Source organism: Topomyia yanbarensis, chromosome 3, assembly GCF_030247195.1.
Source record: "Topomyia yanbarensis strain Yona2022 chromosome 3, ASM3024719v1, whole genome shotgun sequence".
NCBI classification, from domain to species: Eukaryota; Metazoa; Arthropoda; class Insecta; order Diptera; family Culicidae; genus Topomyia; species Topomyia yanbarensis.
In genome coordinates, this window is record NC_080672.1 from 161673907 (window position 1) to 161690005 (window position 16099).

At 38.0% G+C, this 16099-nt stretch overlaps 1 protein-coding gene across 1 annotated transcript; it reads left to right on the forward strand.

Moving 5' to 3' along the window:
- Window positions 1–9867: 9867 nt before the first annotated feature.
- LOC131689626 (DNA-directed RNA polymerase III subunit RPC8) lies at window positions 9868–10905 on the forward strand. The gene is made up of 2 exons (XM_058974856.1): window positions 9868–10185; window positions 10243–10905. Exons 1-2 carry the CDS (start codon window positions 9961–9963, stop codon window positions 10807–10809), a joined length of 792 nt encoding a protein of 263 aa, XP_058830839.1. The 5' UTR covers window positions 9868–9960; the 3' UTR covers window positions 10810–10905.
- The last annotated feature ends 5194 nt before the right edge of the window (window positions 10906–16099 follow it).

Genomic DNA, 16099 nt, shown 5'->3' on the forward strand with positions numbered 1-16099 from the left:
GGACGTTGTTCGAATTGGTCCAACGAACGTCCTTCATTGGACAATTTTGAAACCAACCGTTCTTAGAGGGTATCCTGTCGGGTTAGTTGCCCTCTAAGAATGGTTGGTTTCAAAATTGTCCAATGAAGGACGTTCGTTGGACCAATTCGAACAACGTCCAAATAACCGTTCAACAAACGTCCACCGTTGGACCCGTGTTGAACGATTTTGAAACAATTTTTTGGACGTCTCAGTGGGTGAACTAGCGAACTCGGTGTTGCTCGCGTTTTCTGGCAAATTTTGACAGGAACCGAGCAAAACCCTGGCATAACTCGGACACAAACTGTGCAAAGATCCTGGCAATTCCTACCTGGTAAAATTTAGCACGAACTGAGCAAAACATCTGACAAAGATGTGGCAGGAAGCGTGCAGAGATCTTGGCCGTAGATTTCTGACTCGATTGTGGATAAAAGTGAGCAGCACTGGTTGGTTTAACTGCTTCTGTCAGAAACGGTTGTTGCATTTGAGCGAATTCTTTGCCAGAATTCTCGCACAAATCGCACAAAATGCTCGCAGAAACTCTGCCAGCATCAATTTCGCTTTGCTCAACTTTTACTAACTTTCTGCTTGCCACGCTGACCGGGTTTCTGTTCGAAGGAGTGGCTTGTTTGACAGAACCCTCTCAGTAAAGTTCAGCTGAGAATGAACTGGAATTCTGGCTGGTTCCTGTTAGTAATCCGGCTCCAGTGACACAACCGATTCTAACTAGAATCGGTTGTGTCACTGGAGCAGGAATACGAACTGGAACCAGCCAGAATTCCGGTTAATTTCCGGCTGAGCTTAACTGGGCTAAGAGGACAGCAGGGATCCCAACAAACAATTTAGCTGGATAAAGGCTTAAACAGTTCTTGTTCAGCTCATTTTCTCTGATAAAAGGCTTGTTCAGCTTTCGTTGTTTGTTGGGATACCAGGTATATTTTTCGAATGTCTTCACATTTCATAAAAAATATCTTCATTTGTCTAAGAATTCACGGACCAGGGTTCTGAATCGGTTTTTAATGTTGAGCCCGAACTCTGCCAGAAATCAGTAAAGACATCCGAAAAAAAATGTCTTCAAAATTAAAAACCCGTCTTCACAACCTTTCAAAATTTGTCTTTTAATGTCTTCAAATTGAAGACATCTGGCATCGCTGGAGGACAGAACCCACCGCTGAATTGTAATTTAATTTGCAATTTTATTGAGCACGATAACCTGTTAGTACAGACTTTGAATCAGGTCAAGGAAGTTACTTGGATAGCGGTAAATATACCCGGTCAGCGTGGCAAGCAGAAAGTTAGCAAAAGTTGAGCAAAGCGAAATTGATGCTGGCAGAGTTTCTGCGAGCATTTTGCGCTATTTGTGCGAGAATTCTGGCAACGAATTCGCTCAAATGCAACAACCGTTTCTGACAGAAGCAGTTAAACCAACCGATGCTGCTCACTTTTATCCAGAATCCACTCAGAAATGTACGGCCAAGATCTCTGCACGCTTCCTATCACATCTTTGTCAGATGTTTTGCTCGATTCGTGCTGAAATCTACCAGGTAGGAATTACCATGGTCTTTGCACAGTTTACGTCGGAGTTAGGCCAGGGTGTAGCTCGGTTCCTGTCAAAATTTGCCAGAAAACGCGAGCGAAACCGAGATCGCCCCCACCCTCTAAGAACGGTTGGTTTCAAAATCGTCCAATGAAGGACGTTTGTTGGACCAATTTGGACAACGTCCAAATAACCGTTCAACAAACGTCCATCGTTGGACCCGTGTTGAACGATTTTGAAACAATTTTTTGGACGTCTCAGTGGGCAGTTAAACTCATTCCGGAACCGGTTCGGATTTCTGAATGGAGTCATTATGGATTCCAAATCAAATGCAACAACCGATTCCGACTCAGAATCGGTTGTTGCATTTGATTTGGAATCCATACTGACTCCATTCAGGATTCCGAATCAAATTCCGAATGGTTTGACCGGGCCCTAGCTCAACTAACCCGACAGGATACGCGCAGAAATCTGCCAGGGCTGCCAAACCAAGACTTACAGAAATCTAGCAGAGCGGTCTCTGCCAGAAAATTTGCTCACTGGGTATAAGATACAAATAATTAGGCGCGTCCTTAAATCCACCAGCAACTCATCGGTATTTTGATGACTTTTTGTTGCGGGAGAGTAAAGCGACGCGCTGTGACACCAATGTGCAACATAAACAAAGCTTGATTATGTTGCGCGAGAGAGAGATCATCACATCAGACAGCTCAACAATCCATCGTACGGTGAGGGCCGATGATTTGGTCAACAAACGGCATCGAGAGGAAAGAGACTTTTAAAGTACACATACCAATACACCAGTTATTTGGCATGCGCTAGTATTGAATTGCTGGTGAATAAGTTTCACTTCTGCGTGTCAGTCGAGTGAGCAGTTTAGTAACTGATTGGACTTGCGCCTATCGTTTTTTCCTATTTTCGGCCTGGCAACTTATGCGCATCTTATGTACATTTTAGTTGATAAATTGCTTATCCTAAACACTAGTTGCGCACTCTGAAAATAAGACAAACAAAGAACAAGTTCACTATCTCGCTTTTCAATTGCAATCAGTATACTCTTCCTTTATGGACTATTCTTTAAATGCATTTTTTAGCTTCCTACAGCTAATTATATAGCTATTTGAGTGTTTTTCGTGTTGGGTCTACTAAAAAGGTCTATATGTACTCGTCTCAATGCTTCAGGCATTAATTGAGATGAAACCAAAACTGTTATTAGCATTTATAATTTAAGTTTGATTCGGTGGTAAGTAGTTTCTTCAAAATTGTTCGCGCTTTTGAAGATTCAAAATTTGAATATCTCATCTTCAGTTCGGTGTTTTCCGCACAGCTGAACGGTCAGTTAATTTTTTCAATTGATAGTTCAGCAACGTGGCTTCAATTTACTGATTTTCAGTAATACATTTTCCGAGTTTCAGCAAAACAAACGTCACTTGTACTGAGATCTTGGTTAGCTCGGTTGCATAAAACTTGGTAAAAAGTTGCGGAAAAAGTGAGAGACGGTAGAACAAAATTAATGGTGTAGCTTCCAATCTGCTTATTTCGTTGACGTTGGAAAATGCCTGTATATTTTTATGAAAATATAAGGTAACGAGCAGATTTTCTCCTTGTTTCTATTATCACCCTACCTGTTAGATCAGAAAAGCACCTAAGCCTAAACAAACAGTATATTTACTGTTGGGAAATAATTCAAACAATAATACGTTCAATGTTGCTGATGTATACCAATCACTTAAGGGACCATAGATGTTTTTCTACGTTTTCTGATCCGTCTTAAAAAAATCATCGAACACGAGAATGTAAAATATATTGAGGTCTCTTGCGTAGTTAAAAACACACTTTAGTGTTTAAATACAATATTTAGCGACATGCAAAAACCGCTTTACTGCCCCTCTTCGGTACCTTGAAGTTGTTTAGGCAAAACAGATAAAAAGCGCAATAGTTGCAATGCTATTTTGAAAATACTTTCGAGAGTCCACAGAGTTCCAGAACAAAGAATAAGCCAGCGGTCACTGCTTGATGAATGTAAAATTCACAAATTTTACATTAAATGCGGTGTTCTTTTTGTCCAAAGGAATTTTTTAACTTTAATTGGAACTAATTGGAATTTGAATTCGAGTTTGTGTAAAATTGGTCACTTCATATTCTAGAACTTATATGGACCTTAATCCAGTCACCAGTATATATTAATATCAGTAAATCTACTAAAATTGCTTCCGAAAAAAAACTCTGAATTCTTGAAGTTTCAATCTTATTTTAGTTGTGATTTTCTACATGCTTTAAAAGTTATTATAAAGGTTTTGAATCAGTTTTATCGATTGACCACATTATCTTTGTACAGTATTATTGAAGCCACACATGATCCACTTCGGCACCGATTCGTGTTGGCCAACCGCATCAAAGACATTATTTACCAAACTCTGAATTTCTAACAAACAATTTGGTTTCAAAAACATTTAAATATGGCTTTAAATAATTTTGAATTATTTGTTACAAAAATGTTACACCTAACGAATGGCTAACATTTTTCTCGTTGTTTCACTTCATATAGTTTCGTAGTAGGTAGGGGAAACTGGTCGGTTGCCGTCACTGGTCGGTTGTCGACAATTGATTCGTAGGTTCTGTACTACAACCAAAATATTTGTTGAACAAGTGAAAACCTGCTTAAAAGTTTTTTGATCATTTGCTGAGTGTTATAGAAAGAAGCATATCGATCGAAAAAGTATGCCCATAGAATATTTACGAAGTGAATTAATTTTTATTGTGGTTCAAAAATTGAATGCCACTGAAACGTTCGCCACAATTGTTTTTATTTATTTTACCCCATTTTTGTGGCAAATGTTTAATTCTCTCTAACCTAATCAATATGGGTATTTTCGGAACAGGCTTTACGAGTAGATACCAGAGATCGATTTTGGACGCAATTCTGAAAACAAAGATGGCAACTTCTGGTGAACCGTTTTTGATAATTTACATGGGAAAAGCCCATGGGTCGTGTTTTCACTGCTGGGTAGCACTGTATACACCAAATTGTCACGACCAGAGAGACAAGGGGCCATTCATAAACCACGTAGACCAAAATTTGAGAATTTGATTGCATTGCTTGAAAATATCCCATCACGGTATTACACTTTAATGAGAGCAACAGGAGCACAGTATACGAGCAATGCATTAATGGCTCAAAAAATCGTGTTGCTCAAGGCATTTAGCTGAATACAATGCGATCGTCCCGATCTGCCATGCCAAGCTTTGTAGCGGTAATATTTTATGCTGGCGGCCATTTTGTTTTAGTCTTACGATTGATTATATGCAATTATGCGATGTTATTATGTTAGAACAAAAGGAAAACTATTTGTTTTGTGATTTGAATATAATGTGGTTGTCCCGAACCGTCATGCCTAGTTTTCATTGCGGCAAGGTATTTTTGCTGATATTTATGCGCGAGCTTTTTTATTCAATTGCGATGTGGCGTACTGTAAGGGGCCGTTTATTTACCACGTGGACAAAAAACCCCTCTTTTCTGAACCCTTAAACCTTATAAAAATCGTTCAAATCTCAACGATTTATGATATTTTATATTTACATTTCAAAGATTCATCACAAATAACCTTTGAATTCTTGAATTGGTTCGTAATTTCAACCTCTAGCTATGAAATCCAAAATTAATGTGATTAGACCATGTTACAGATGATTGCATCAAGTGATTTAGGGTAGACGAGCCCTTATTCATCTCATTAGTCAGGATATCACACTATTTCGTTGATAACTCGACTTAGAGTTAGTGGATTGCGCTTAAATAGGTATCATCATCTTTGCTTCGTTCCTAAGAAGCAGTACAGTTTAAAAATTTTTCCTGGGAAATGTAAAATACTCGCGTTAGAGCGAAGCCAAAAGTCGAGCACAACGTACCCTTGTTCATCCTACCATTTGAGCTAATGCGTTGAATAGAGATAGCAGATACTGCTCTAACTAATGTGTTCAAATGGGTGAGATGAATAGAGGTGCTAAGATGAATTAGGGAGCAGTTACCCTAGATAAAAAATTCTGATTCTTTTTCGTGCGAGTTCTTATGATTTTTTCGATAATAGTCTTCATAGATGTTTTCAATTTTCACACGTGATGCACACGCATATACTTTGCTGTTATAAGCACTTGGAATATTTAAAAATCTTGAAAAAATTTGAATATAACCGCTCACACCAATGACAATACAAATTTGTTTCATTTTTATATAAAAGACAAAAATATGACGACGTGGACATTACCCATACCCCCACCCCCATCCCAATGGACAAGCATGGACTTTCTCGTGGCCTCTACCCTTTCCTAAATTGTCCACGTGGTATATGGATGGCCCTTAAGGCGATTTTTGCGAAATATAATATATGCATGCGGCTGCTGAGTTTTTTTTTGCAGGCTACAAAGCAGCCATTTTTCATGACAGGCGACCAAGCAGCAATTTTGCTAGTATGAAAAGGCACGTGGTTTATACGCTTTCACAATTCTTTTTTTCTTTCGAGTCGCCATATTGTTTTGGGAAGCCTTTCAGTTTACACGCTTTCACTCTTTCCTTGCTTGATTTAACCGCGTGGGGGATTCTAACTGGATTCTTTTTACAATAACCGGCAGGATCGCCAATGTAAGAATTTGATTTTGCCAATGCTCATTCTCCTATTAAATTTATTCTATATCATTTTCACATCAATTTGAGAACACGCTTGTTGGAATTATTATTTTTTTTATTTGTGTTCATTTATCATTATTCCCGAAAATGTGGTGGGGGAGCGGAGTTACCCTTTAGACTCCCCCTCCTTCCCTCTGGCTACGTGCCAGCGTGGACTTAAGTCTGATTTGTCCTAATCTTTAGTTAAAATATAGGTTGCCTGAAACTCACTCAATTGCAATGAATGCGATCCGCCAGTGCAATAGTAGTACGTAATACTCGCACCAGTTTTTCACATATATTGTGCATCTAATGAAGACTGATGTTCAAAATGCCTTTGATGGTAGTTGAAATGAATAAATTTCCTTTTTTTAATGCAAAAGACTTAGATGTTTTTCTGAAAAAAAAAATTCTAAGTCCTTTGAAATGCAAAGAACTTAGAAAAATTTTGGCAGTTTATTTTTTGCGTGGATTTCGAAATTAACACGGTTTTTTTTCAAAAACATATTCTAAGTCCTTTTGAATGCAAAAAACTTAGAAGATTTTCAGAAAGCTGGAAGACGTGGGTCTGGAAGATTCCTTATGGCCCACACCTCAACAATATGGATATTTTCGGAATGGTCTTGAAGTAGGTACCAGAAATTGATTTTGACGCCCTTTTTAAATCTAAGATAGCGACTTCCGGTTTAGCGAAATTCGCTATAACCCAATCAGTATGGGATGTACAAATAGCTTTAATTAAGCAGTTGAATTTACTTGAATTTTAGCAATGTGTTTAATTTGAATCAATTAAAACCCCCAACTCATATTACATACATCTCTTTCTTCTCTCATTTCCATTCTCACCGCACTCTTCAGGATGCACACATAAAAATATTTTACATTTCGCTGGTTTATGATTAGATCTTATATTCGAGGATGTTTTGGATGATCGCCCAGATTTTCCATTCAGGAATTTCGGTTAACCGGAAGTCGCCATCTAGAATTTCAAAATGACGTCAAACATCGACATTTGTCTCCTGCTCGTCAAAAACCATTCCGAAAATATTCATATTGGTTAAGTTGTAGAGAATCTCGCTAAGCCGGAAATAACCATCTTGTATTTCAAAATGGCTTCCAAAATCAATTTTTCATGGACAACCTTGGGCTGAAGATGCTGATTTATTTATTTATTTATTCCTGGCACCTGCTCGTTAACACCTTTCCGAAAATACCTATATTGATTGGGTTACAGCGAATTTCGCTAAACCGGAAGTTGCCATCTTGGATTTCATAATAGCGTCAAATATCAATTTCTGGCACCTACTCTTCAAGACCATTCCGAAAATACACATATTTATTGGGTTATAACGAATTTCGCCAAACCGAAAGTCGCCCTTTTGGATTTCAAAATGCCGTCAAACATACATTTCTGGCACCTACTCGTCAAGACTATTCCGACAATACCCATATTGCATGGGTTGTAGAGAATTTCGCTAAACCGGAAGTCGCCATCTTGGATTTCAAAATGACACCAAAAATCAATTTCTGGCACCTACTCGTCAAGACCATTCAGAAAATACCCATATTGTTGAGGGCGGGATATAAGGAGTCCAGACCCGTCTCTTCCATCTTTCCGAAAATCTTCTAAGTCTGTTGCATTCAAAAGGACTAGGCATATTTTTTTTTTGCAAAAATCGAGATAATTGCGAAATCCGCGCAAAAAAACTGCCAAAATTCTTCTAAGTTCTTTGGATTTAAAAGAACTCAGCATTTTTGTAGGAAAAAAGCCTGTCTTTTGCATTCAAAACTTATTTTTGCAAAAACCGTATTAATTGCGAAATCCGTGCAAAAAAAACAAACTTTTAAAGATATTCTAAGTCTTGTGTTGAGAGTTTTTTAGGCGAACTTTCGAATTAACGCGGTTTTTACGAGGATTTTCGAATTAACGCGGCTTTTTACGCGGATTTTCCAATTAACGCGGTACGTATCCCCCGCGTAAAAAAAATCTGAGTGTAATACATTTTCATATACATGACATGACAACTATATACAAGAAATCAATATTCGAGTTCTAAAATTTTGTAAAAGAAAAGACCGATCAAATCGATAACTTGAACCAGTAATCAGCGGTTTGAGTTTGGTCGTCTTGATCAGCTGGTAGGAGAAACAGGATAATGTTCGTACAATGTATAGGAAGGATGCCCATATGATCTAAACACCAAAAATGGTTTGGTTAAAATCTCGATGTTTCATGCATTTTAAAGTTATTTGTCATCCCAAATTCAAATTCGATTTCTTAGAATTTTTTAGTACCTTCTTCTATGGGAATTTCATGTGACCGGACGATTAACAGTTTATATTTCCGGAACCATACAACGGATCCGTATGAAATTTTGTAGCAGGAAAACATACCTTTACTTTGAGGCATTTGTGATAATCGGCCAAACCATAACCGAGAAACTGATAATAGCAAAAATAACCCGAGAATAGTGAAAAACTGTATTTGAGCGCAATGAAAACTTGAATGCCCTATTTATCATGCAACTGCGCGCATCAATTAACAACCATCCTACCAGATGCGAGTCCAAGAGCACACTGACGCCAAAGCTTCGTTGACGGTGGTACACGCATTCTTGAAAGAAGCTTATACAACAGGTAAAAGAAGCGAAAGAGATAGCATGCTGGGTGCCGACCACATGTTGTGAGAATGGGAATTTATTTCAGCCGACTGCATGCCCCCACCATCATTTCAAGAACGAATGAGAAGCGCGATTGACAGATCTGTATGCGTACCGCGCAGTGCAACCAAAAGTACAGATGTTTCTATAAAGCTGCAGATTATTTGAATTGTATAGGTACAGATTAAAATGATGTCTAAGGAAACTACAGCATGGTAGATATTTTTGGAGATAAAATGGTAAAACAATAGTTTTATTTGACATTTCTAATACCTAGTAATATTGAGAAAGTGTATATAGGATATATAAATTTACGGAAACTGTTTTTCTTTGGTGTGTAATACAAATATATTTTGTAATTTGACTACTCCAAACAAATGATTTACTGGCGAATGAACTTATTATTGAAACCTTAACAATAGAACAAATGATTTTTGCACTAAGAACTCAGTGTTTTTTATTTATTATTGACGGAAAAATAAAGCGAGATTGGAAAGGTTGATGTATAAAACACCCAAATTAACCAAATATTATTCAACTAGCAAAACGTTTGCATTAACTTATTGCTGTAAATTTCCGTACAAATTTTCTGAAAAAGCAGTGAGATTTTTTTTATTCCCGGTAAATAATATAGAATGTGGCATCACTGGTACCAGCTTATTTTAGTTTCTCTTTGCTGCTCAGCAGCGAGAGGGGAATGGGTGTCGCAGCTCTCCAACGTGCAATGTTGCATCCGAAGTTTTGTATCACAACAGAGCAAAACTTTCTCTTTTGCTCACCGAAAAAAATCGCGGCGGCCATGTTTAACTCAACAATTTGGTCATCGATGACCAATTGTTGAGCAATGTTGAATTCCGAAACACGCCTATTGTCAAACGAACGTCTGATGGATTGCCTAATTCTAGAGAAAATTTTCAATAGGACGTAAGTAATATTGAGAGCCTCTCTTTGGTTACTTTCTCTTTCGTTTATTACGACGTCATTACAACACTTTGCACTAATTTTCCAGTACATATCGAAGGCCGATGGTTTTTACTAGAATATTATGCAAAGAGTAGAGTAGTAAATGTTTAAATGGCCGAGTAATGAACAGAAGAGAAAGACCCCAAAGAGAATCTCTCATTGTTACTTACGTCCTATTGAAAATTTTCTCTAAAATTGTGTGGTTTCCAAGGGAGGCTACAGATTATCCGTGTGGAATGTTTGTCCTGGCAGAACTTAAAGATACAGTGAGAATCGCCCCGGAGTTGTTCAACCTGAAACTACCGGAAGCAATCAAAGATGAAGTTGATAGAAAGCTAGCTAACAAGGTAAAATAGATATAAAATAATTAATACATAATACAAAGATTTTATTTCTATCGGCAGGTTCTTCTGAATGTTGGTCTGTGCATAGCACTCAAGGACATTGTAAAGCTTGGTGACTCAATAATCCTCCCTGGTGATGGGGCTTCGCACACAGAGGTGAATTTCCGGTACATAGTCTTTCGGCCCATGATCGGCGATGTGATAACTGGTAAAATCCGTAGCTGCAGTCGGGAAGGAGTGCACGTTACGTTGGGGTTTTTTGATGACATTTTGGTTCCACCGTCGGCTCTACAGCATCCATCCCGTTTCGAAGAAGCCGAACAGGCCTGGGTGTGGGAATATCCACTAGAAGATGGAAAAAAACATGATCTCTACATGGATATTGGCGAAAACATAAAGTTTCGCGTTTCTGGTGAAGTTTTCGAAGAGAGTTCACCGATTGGTCCACCTGATCAGGAAACGCTTAGTACTAACAGTACGACAACAGATACGAGCAAGACTCCTTACAGAATTGTTGCAGCCATTAATGAGTCTGGTCTGGGATTACTTTCCTGGTGGGTCACACAATCCCTAGAAGAGGGCGATGAAGAACAGGAAGCAGAAGAAGAGGAAATGGACGAGGATTAGTGAAAAGACATTTGGACTAATCTCCTTTTATAATTTTGTTACTTTATTATGTGATAGTTACTGTAATATAGTGCTATTTATAACACTTTCTGGAAATTCTTACATTTTACTTGCTTTCTCTTTTCCTAAAAACGTTTTCAATAGCAAAAATGGCGTGAGAGCAATCGACCGCTTCTCGTCGATTTATCATGGTATTTTCGATTTGATGAGAGGGGGAGCAACCACCAGTTTGAAGGTGGTTAAAGAAGCTTTTCGATAACACTACAGGTTACAGCTTGACTTGGTTTTGGGCAAACGGTGAGAAACTGAACAATCTCAAAATGACGATGACAAAGTTTCTAAGAGGCTCGAAGAATCAGTCAGACTTGGGCGGTCTTTCATAGTTGTAACTTTGGTACGAAGTAAGATTATGCGTTCGCTACTAATTTACAATTTGGTTTCGCTGACTATAAGGTATATAGTAACTAGTGCTCTTCTTATTCTTTTTTTTTTGATTTCTCTAATATACTCAAGGTTTGCAGGTTTTCTAGTAAGAAAATCGTTTAGGACTTTTTAAGTTTTCTTCTTTTGTGTTGGTTTAATATAGAGCTTCACAATACGTTCAACAACTGGCGCTTACAGGTTAAAATATGTACAGCTTTCGTTTGCCATTGATTTCTGCGTCAACATTTCACAATTAATTGTAACAAGTTTTGGTTTATTTTAATATTTTACCTAATTTTAAATATTACTAGTTTTGTTGTTTTTTTTTGATAAACTTTTGTGTCATCACACAAAAACAAGATTACTTTTTAAGACTAGCTTACAAATTCGTATTTTCTTCATCTTCACTCAAATTGCACTGTATTTTTTCCTTAGTTAAACGAATTAGTTCATGTTGTACAAAGGTATCTAATATCTACACATCGTTTGTCGCATATATTCGTCTGCGGAATAATACACCTGGTCGGTTCCATGAAATTTCTGAACGAGATATGCGAAGCAAAATCTGTTTCATTAAATTATAGTACAGATTCACAAGTTTTATCAAATATACATATTACTCGCTTGAATAGTCGGCTGACGGACATTGTAACATAGATTTACCCAAGAGAGATTAACCACGAATTACAGAATTTATTATTTTTCGCATGTCTCATTGGCCATGTATTACGGGGTTCGATTGTACTTTAGAAGGGAGTTTGAAAATTTTACAGGTGTGTTCTTTACATAGAGGTTCATCGAATGGCTAACTCAGATTCAATTACTCAATAAATTTTATTCTGGCTATGCTGCCGTGATCCGCATAACAGTCCCATTTGCTATGGGTTTTCTATGCAGGTGGGACTGTTATGCGTATCACGGCAGTATGGAGGTATTGGTAGGATCACAAAGAACGTACATATACATTTTTTCCGGTAAACATCCGAATAAAACAAGACGTGATGCAAACAGTTGTGTACAGTGCAATACTGATTTCCAACGTTTGTCAATTTGAACGTTTATACACAGGTTTTTAAAAGAATTTTGTTCTAGCCTAAGGGCATGTTCAGGAGCGTTTTATTTTGTATAGGAGTTTCAAAATACAACTGGAGCTGAAACATTCACATCCGCGTTTTGTTTTATAATTTCGAACAGTATTGTTTTAAAATTTAAAACTGTTATACGACAGCGTTCCATTTGTTGCTGATTTTAAAACACTTAGAGCATGTTCAGGAGAGTGTCAGTTTCAGATTTATAATTTTGACAGTTCTATAATATAAAACTGGAAATTTTAAAACTGGAACTTTCTGTCCCCAGCAGCCAGGGTGGCCAGATAGAATTCCTTAATATCGGTAGGGTCACTAAAAGTTTATCGGTAGTTATCGGTAGGCAGGGTTGTTGTCCCAAACACGTAGTATTGACATAGAATTGTAAAATACTGACAACACAGATCTCAGACCAAATCCAACAAAAAATGAATGTTGAGTAGGATGTGTCCAAAATTAATAAAAATCGGTACTTTTCGGTAGGAATAACGAAATATCGGTAGTTTTGCCTTGGTCGTCTGTGAATCGGTAGGGAAGTCCAAAATCGGTAGGACTACCGATAAATCGGTAGTTCTGGCCACCCTGCCAGCAGCAGTTTTAGCGGGTATTCTATTCAGTTTAAAATTGATGTCTCGCCATGCCTTCAGCGTTACTGCATTCAAATTTATTTTTCCCCAGTCTATCGGTTCTAAGTGTCTCTGCTGAAAACTTTGCATGTATTTAAAACACAGTTCTAAACGTGTTTTAAAATCAGCAACAAATAGAACGGCGTTGTATAACAGGTTTAAATTTTGAAACAAAATTGTTCGGAATAATAAAACAAAACGCTCTGCTGGGGATGTGAATGTTTCAGATCCAGTCCTACTTTGAAACTCCTATATAAAATCAAACACTCCTGAACATGCCCTTAGGCTAGAACAAAATTCTTTTAAAAACCTGTGTATAAGCGTTTTAAATAAATGGAGAGTACTCAGCACAGACGCTTAGACCCGATAGACCGGGGAAAAATAAATTTGAATGCAGCAACGCTAAAGGCATCGCGAGACATAAATTTTAAACTGAATGGAACACCCGCGAAAACTGCTGCTGGGGACAGCAAGTTCTAGTTTTCAGTTTTATATTATAGAACTGTCAAAATTATGAATCTAGAGATGAAATACTCCTGAACATGCCCTAAGACATGTTCAGGAGTGTTTTATTTCCCACTGAGACGTCCAAAAAATTGTTTCAAAATCGTTCAACACGGGTCCAACGATAGACATTCGTTGAACGGTTATTTGGACGATGTCCTAATTGGTCCAACGAACGTCCTTCATTGGACGTTTTTGAAACCAACCGTTCTTAGAGGGTTTATATAGGAGTTTCGAAGTAGAACTGGAACTGAAACATTCACATTCCCAGCAGAGCGTTTTGTTTAATAATTTCGAACAGTTTTGTTTCAAAATTTAAAACTGTTATACGACGCCGTTCTATTTGTTAATGCTTTTAAAACACGTTTAGAACTGTGTTTTAACTACATGCACAAATCGCGCAAAATGCTCGCAGAAGCTCTGCCAGCATCAATCTCGCTTTGCTCAACTTTTGCTAACTTTCTGCTTGCCACGCCACGGGTTTCAGCACAGACACTTCCCGGCCGATGGACTGGGGAAAAATAAATTTGAATGCAGTAACCAGCCCAGTTAAACTCATTCCGGGACCGGTTCGGATTTCTGAATGGAGTCATTATGGATTCCAAATCAAATGCAACAACCGATTCCAACTCAGAATCGGTTGTTGCATTTGATTTGGAATCCATACTGACTTCATTCAGGATTTCGAATCAAATTCCGAATGGTTTGACCGGGAGATATCTGCTACGCCGCCATGATTTCAGAGCCAACATCTAAAACGTCACGTTAAGGTCGATCCGCAATGAACAGAATCGATTCCATTCGACACAACTTTGTGACAGTCGAGTTCGTTTAATTTATTGATGCATCATGGTGTAAAGTTTTTGTTATTCACCGACATTTCCAAAACAACTTTTCATCAATTAGCGGTCCTATATTTTCGCTTTCTAACAAACAACTAAAGATTGAGTCATGCCGTACCATGCCTGACTAGTGAAGATCGAGCTTCGAGCAAAACGAGCAGAACAATTTGAACTGTCAGTGGGGCCCATATTTTGTGTGCCCGCTGAGATGTTGACTTATGTCAGTTCAATACAAATGGGATAGGGGTGCCATATACCTGGCAGTAAAGCTGAAGGCATAGCGAGACATGAATTTTAAACTGAATAGGTCACCCGCTAAAACTGCTGCTGGGGACAACAAGTTCCAGATTTAAAATTTTCTGTTTTATATTATAGAACTGTCGAAATTAAAACTGAAACACTACTGAACATGCAACAGAGCAAGAACGGTTGGTTTCAATATTGTCCAATGAAGGATGTTCGTTGGACGACATCCAAATAATCGTTCGACAAACGTCCATCGTTGGACCCGTGTTTAACGCAGAGATGCCAGGTACTTTTTTCAAATATCTGCAATAATAATTTTAAAAGCCTGGGAAGAACAAAAAATATCAGGAAAGCTAGTGTAACCAAAAGCCTTTATATTCAAAAATCTGTAAATATCTGCAACCAAACTAAAAAATCTGCAAATATCTGCAACCAAACTAAAAAATCTGCAAATATCTGCGTCATCGAAAAACTCTGCAGCTTAAATTAAAAGTCTGCGAATTTGCAGACTTGACTGCAAATCTGGCATCTCTGGTTTAACGATTTTTTTATGGGTGCGTCGGTTGTCACTTGTTTCGAACAAACAAAAAGAAATGAAGGAGAAAACAATAGCACGTGGTCCCCTACTTTCTTCTGATTGGTTATTTATTTTCCCTTTCGCGGTTCCGGAAGCCATACCAATGTTAACCATGTGCTTAGAAGCTTCGTTTCGATTGAGATATCTGACGTTTAAAAAACGCACACTGAGATCTCGCATTTTTATACAACCGCCCTCCCCTTAAGCCCACAAGCGGTTTGTTTTCCTCCCAATTCGCAGTGCAAATGATTTGCTTTCCTCCCAATTTAAACGTCAAAACGGCACAATACCAACGCAGCTGGATAAGTCTATTAGTCGGTTTGTTGATGGTGTGTTCTGCGACCCCGGACTCCATGATTAATTTCACTAGCAGCAAACCAAAACACACAAACATGACGAATGTGAACACCTATACTATAATACATCTTGGTTTGAGGAATACTCAAAATTAGGTGAATTCTACTTAAAGTGAAGTATAACTCAAGGTTGAGTATAAAAAACCTATCAATGAGTTGCGATTTTTGCCGTGATTAAAGGGAAATTACCTTCAACAGTTTTCTAATTTTATACCTTTATTCCACGATACCCCGATATTGAGCCAAAATAACTGAATTTAAGTTAGTTTTTCGTATGTGTGCACAAAAAGACGTCGTATGACGACCCGGTCAAACAGGGTCAAACTAAAGACGCTGAATCCCTCTAGATAAACACTCGCCATCTCTATCTTATTCTTATTATTTATCTGTAAGTGTCATTCCAATCGAGCACGAGACCTGTCAAAAGCAGTCAATCCGAAGAAAATCGCTTTGAATCTTTCTGGAACGAGGGCCATTGACAGGTCTCGTGCTCGATTGGAATGACACTGACAGATAAATGGTAAACAAACGATTGACGTGTCGAGTCTTTATCCAGAGGGATTCAGCGTTGTTAGGTCAAACCATTCGGAATCTTGAATGGAGTCAGTATATACTCCAACTAGAAAAACTC

Bases quoted from the DNA above. Each gene is read 5' to 3' on its own strand.
- LOC131689626 (XM_058974856.1), top strand. From the start codon at position 9,961: ATGAACAGAAGAGAAAGACCCCAAAGAGAATCTCTCATTGTTACTTAC. The intron at 10,186-10,242 runs GTAAAATAGATA...TTCTATCGGCAG, and splicing joins ATAGAAAGCTAGCTAACAAG to GTTCTTCTGAATGTTGGTCT.